We start from the raw sequence: 5,382 nt of genomic DNA, 5'->3' as shown, positions 1-5,382 counted from the left end.
GGTTAAAAGATAGTTTGTGATTGCTACCCCAATTGCACACATTCTGTAGCATTTCGTTACCTTTATTTTCTAATTCTGCCCTTCACCTGCCACCAATCAATAACATAACGTCATCTGCGTATGCAAAGCATTTCATGTATCCTAAGTTTTCTCTCAGGAAAGCGTCAAAAGTAATGTTCCATAAAAGAGGTCCACAAACGGATCCTTGTGGGCATCCTCTAGAGATTGTCTTGCGAACTTCGTGCTGGCCATATTGTAGAATTGCTTCACGCTCATGTAGGTAATCATGTAACATTCTTTGGATGTTACTTGGGCAGTTGATCTTACGTAATTGAAGCTTAACCAGGGGCCACCAGGCACTATCAAAGGCTTTTGATATGTCTAAGCTGACCCCTAGTACGTACTTGTGGTTTTCAAGCAGGGTTTGAACAGATTGTACCATATTTTCTATTGCCATTTCGGCAGAATTTTGAGGCCTAAATCCGTATTGAGCGTCACTTATAGAGTTTCTACTTTCGACAAACCAAGATAATCTATTTGTTATTAGTCTTTCTAAAATTTTACCAAGTATAGAAAGCAAAGAAATTGGTCTTACTTCATTTTGGGATCCAGGCTTTGGAACCGGAACGACCCTTGCTATTTTCCAGGCCCGAGGAAAAATAGAGTGTATTAAACAGATGTTATATAGATTTGTCAGATGATTAGGGATCAATAGCCATAATTTTTTCGCAAGTTCTGGGGTAATGTCATCTGGTCCTGGGGCTTTACCTGATTGTAAATTACAAAACGCCAAATTTATTTCTCTGTCAGTAAACTGTGGCGTGTCCTCAGTGTGGTTTATAATATCTGATTCTAGACAAATGCGCTTTTGTACATCCGTGTCATCTTCGGGGTTGTCAGTAGAACAAAAGACCTCCAACTGTGTAATAAGTTCATCAATTAGAGTAGTTGGTTCATTTGTGTCATTGACAGAAGATGTCATGATTTTTGTCTTACGTAATTTATTGTTGCACATTTTTGTAAGAAATCCCCAAGGATTATTGGATGCTCTAGTACAAAAAATGCGCCAGCTTTGCGTTTTTTCGGATTTAATTGTTAGTTTGTATATTCTTTGAGAGTTAAGATAAGCAGTTCTATGTTGTTCCCTGAGTTGTTCATTTCTGCATTTTTGATAAACTTTTCTTAATTTCCTGGTGGTTTTACGCAGTTGTTCTAACTTGAGCGTCCACCAAGGAACTGATCTCCTGCTAGAAGCCCCTTTAGGGATATATAGTTGACAAGCCGTTGATATGGTTTTTATATTTTTGTCGATTTGATTCTTAGCTTCAAGGAAATTTTCTGAATATGAAGAATCTAAATTATTCTCAAGATAATCTTTGATAGCAATCCAATCTGCTCTATTTAAAAGATATTTTAAACGTGGTATATAAGCAGGAGTAAGACCATCATCGGAACCAAGAATATCGAAAGCAATGAAAGAATGCCCTGTCAAGCTGTCATCGTCAAGAATTCTCCAATTAATAATTTTGTTGTATAAATAATTACTACATACAGAAACGTCGATCCAACTCTCACCACTATGTGATGTGAAAGTTGGTGGTGAAGAAGGATTATTCATAATCTGTAAATCATTATGCCCAAAAAAGTCTTCAAGCATCTTACCACGGTTGTCCAGATTATCACCACCCCAAGTAGGAGAGTGTGCGTTCAGATCACCAGCTAATATGAAGTAAGAACCTTTGAAAGCATTAATAATATTTTGTAGTTTAATTACAAAATCATTTGAATCAGCATCACCGGGAAAGTAGATATTGATTATTATAATTCTAATGTTGTTAATTAATATTTCTATAGTGATAATATACTGACAGCTATAATTAGTATGATGAATGATAGATAAGTTGGTGTTAGGAATCAAGAGTAGCAGCCCACGGATAATTATTGGTACCAATCAGCACAGGGCAATACATAGGTAAACATGCAGGAATATCTTTACGACAGTAAGGCTCTTGAATTAATACTATATCAAATTTATTTATTTTCTCACTTAAAATAGAGGTAGAAGCAATGCTTCTGCCTATGTTAATCTGTAAAATACTAATTTTTAATTATCAGTCTGTGCCATATTCAGTTCTGGAAATAATATATTTTCTGATACGCTGTTTCATGGGGCGTAAGCCATCACGAGCATTATGTGTATGATTTCCAGCATGATCATGTTGACAGTTACAACATATTGGTTCATATTCAAAATTTGGACAATCTTTATAAGTGTGTTCCCCTGCGCAATGGCTACAAGTGTAATATGTTTGTGGGCAGTCTCTTGAGGAATGATTGTATCCGCAGCATTTAAAACATTGCAGGATCGGACAGAAGTCAACGACCCTGCAACGCGACCATTCAATATTGATTTTGTCCATTCTCAGAAATAGTTTCCTTACAAAAGGGGAAACCACAAAAACCCAGTTTTTATAAGTGGCGTTCCTTTTTCCTGTGGAGAACTTTATTCGCAATTGTCTAATAAATTCCTTCTCCTTAATATTATCACTTATTGATTGGTTTTGTTGATAAATTAATATCGGCAGCTCTTCTTTCGTTATATCAGAGTGAATAGAATAGATAATTATATGAGGCCATTTCTTTTTAGGCCGATGAGTAACTAATTCAGGTATTTGTTCTTCTATGGTTTTTTCCAGTAATATTGCATCCCTTTTGTTACCCAATTCAACAGCTATTCCACCTCCTCGAACTTTGCGTAATTTTTCAATACCAATATGCATATTAGAAGGCTTTAGTTTCATCTGCATCATTTTTCGAACCACGTCGCTATTAGTATTATATTTATCTCTATTATAAACTAAAATGACCTCTTTAGTAGAGAAGGATTTTTGTGTTTCTCGCTTATAATTCTTATTACTATCGTTTTTTACTATTTCGCTATATAATGGCATTTGTGTATCAATTTGAGTTTCTTTAACCTCAATTCTATCTAATCTTTCTAGTACAGCTTTCTGTACTTCAATTAGTTCCTTGGAGGATGTTTTTGGAATAGATTTTTCTTCAATTACGTTTATTCTTTCATTCAGCTTATCGAACTTATTCAATCTTTCTAGTACAGCTGTCTGTGCATCAATTAGTTCTTCAGTGGATGTTATTGGAACAGATTTTTCTTCAATCCCTTTTAATCTATCATTCAACCTATCGAGAATCATATTTTGTTCCTGAGTGGTATTCACGATCAAATCAAGTTTAGATGTAATATTCTCTATTTTCTCTAGTTTTTCCAAAACAGTAGTTTGTTTATTAATAACTTCCGCCGGGCAAGTAATATTTATCAAATCATCATTATTAGCTAAAGATGTCATTTTCTTTTCAAGTATTTCAGGTAGTTCAAGATTATTAATGGCATCATCAGCTAAATTAATTAGTCTAGTGAATTGGTCCATGATATATTGCATATGCATGGCTGTACCAATTTTCTTATTTGGGTTATCTATGGCATATGTTTTGATCTCATTTATAATATCATATGCGTTTTTATGAAATACTTCAATTGTATTCTTTTTGTTATCCATATTAAACAATATAACAGTAATAATTTTAAAATACAATTATTAATTACGGTTTATGTAATTGTCCTATATATATATATAAATATTTAACCATTGCATTCCTTATAATGTCCCGATTCCAAAAATATATAATTATCCAGACTTTTATATCTAATATGCCTTAGAATATCAACTTTAAACCTATATGTTGCGTATCTATGGACAAAGGTCAATGACCTTAGCCTTAACAACGGAAGTATGATCAATGTTGATTTTAGAATTAAAAACCGGAATGGCCATTATTCAAAAAATATTAAAGATATTATAATCAAATTTTTAGAAAAGATTGCTAGGAATGTGCTTAAAGAAACACCCAGAGGAAATTGGGTAGAAATATACCGGAAGCGAAATACTCGCGTTCCATGGAAAACCGGAAGTAAGTCATTATTTTAGTTACAGATGGTCCAAGGACCCCAAAATTTTAGGACGTTGCTTATATAAACAGTCCGCTCAAGATACCGTCAATTGTTCCGGTTGATCGGTACTCCAAGTTCCGATTGTTCGGAAAAAGTACGTAAATGCCCGAAATTCAAAAAGTTCAAAAATTAGAATGTTCCACTTAACTGTTTATCGTTCCTCTTGACTTACGAAAACATAATCCACAAAAAACCACATGTTAATACTTATTTTTCGGCAAAAATCGCACAAATGACCAAGAGCTGAAACTAACACAACTTGACCAAGCAAATCGCTGCCAACTAAATAGGCAGTGAGAATGAGTTTTTGCAGCCTGTCGATGGTGCACTCCAGTTCAGTTTTGTCCATGGTTTCCAAAGGGCTGGTGATCCAGTTTAGCTGGATATACTCCTGAAAGTGGTCCCATTGTGTCTTTTGGCGAATACAGAGCTGCTTGACCACCTTAACGGCACCGAGTATGGTTTCGATGTACCGGTGGTCGCTTGCCGAATGATCATCGAGGGTCTTACACTGTATACTGTAGGGGATGAGATGGCGATTTGCCAGGCCACCCAGCTTTCACCTGTGGAGGAGGAGTAGGTGGCCAGTGTACAGGTGTTCATAGAATGTAGGTTCAGGCTGTTGATTAGCTCAATAACTTTGTACCCCCTTGGGTCCTCCACTGGGCTATGCCAGATCTGTGATTTGGCATTAAAGTCGCCAGCGACCAGGATGTGTATTCCTTTAAGCTGTTTCATTGTTTCTTGTAGTTCCTCCAGGGGGTGTGTGATATCCTCCGAAGGCGAGCAGTAGAAAGAAATGATGGCCATGGTAGTTGTTTGTAACTTGATTATTATCGTAGTATAGTTTTTCCCGGTGTGTTGGGTCAATTGATGTGCGTTGATGCTCTTATTAATCATGATTATGCTTGTCTTAGGGTTTCCTGCTGGGTCCTTGTGGCTGAAGATGATTAGTTTGCTGAAGAGGGCAATTTCATTGTCGTAGCAGTACGGTTCCTGGACCACCAGGATGTCCGCTTGGTGTGTGTTGGCCATATGCATTGCTTCAGTAGAGGCAGCCTTTGACCATTGCAGGTTAATTTGTAGCAGCTTGCGGTTCTCGAGTTGGAGGTTAGTTCCCATAATTAGTCTGTTTTATGATTTGTTCTCTTATTTTGATTGTGTGTGGGCATTTTGGATCGAAGGCATTGTGGTTTGTTGGCTGCCGTTTTTCTGGGGCCAGGTTCTTGTTTGCTATTTTGCAAGAAATGCAGCACGCTGGTTGCTCCCTCCTTGTGCACTCACTATACCTGTGTGCTTTGGAGCAATGGCTACAGTATTGTTTCGAAGTGCAGTCCCGTGCAAGATGGTTAAAC

The 5,382-nt window shown here is 36.6% G+C and overlaps 2 protein-coding genes across 2 annotated transcripts; both read right to left on the bottom strand.

Annotated features, from left to right (window-relative positions):
• Positions 1–1,540: 1,540 nt before the first annotated feature.
• LOC111614878 lies at positions 1,541–3,727 on the bottom strand. The gene has a single exon (XM_023356243.1). It carries the CDS (start codon positions 3,573–3,575, stop codon positions 2,112–2,114), a length of 1,464 nt encoding a protein of 487 aa, XP_023212011.1. The 5' UTR covers positions 3,576–3,727; the 3' UTR covers positions 1,541–2,111.
• Positions 3,728–4,402: 675 nt separating this feature from the next.
• On the bottom strand, positions 4,403–5,068 carry LOC111614872. The gene has a single exon (XM_023356238.1). The coding sequence runs from the start codon at positions 5,066–5,068 to the stop codon at positions 4,403–4,405; it is 666 nt and encodes a 221-aa protein (XP_023212006.1).
• Between the last annotated feature and the right edge of the window lie 314 nt (positions 5,069–5,382).

Source organism: Centruroides sculpturatus, unplaced genomic scaffold (assembly GCF_000671375.1).
Source record: "Centruroides sculpturatus isolate CEXI.00-Female unplaced genomic scaffold, Cexi_2.0 scaffold1407, whole genome shotgun sequence".
Lineage (NCBI taxonomy): Eukaryota > Metazoa > Arthropoda > Arachnida > Scorpiones > Buthidae > Centruroides > Centruroides sculpturatus.
Note: the sequence above shows the minus strand (reverse complement) of the source record. Positions and strands in the feature narration are given on the sequence as shown.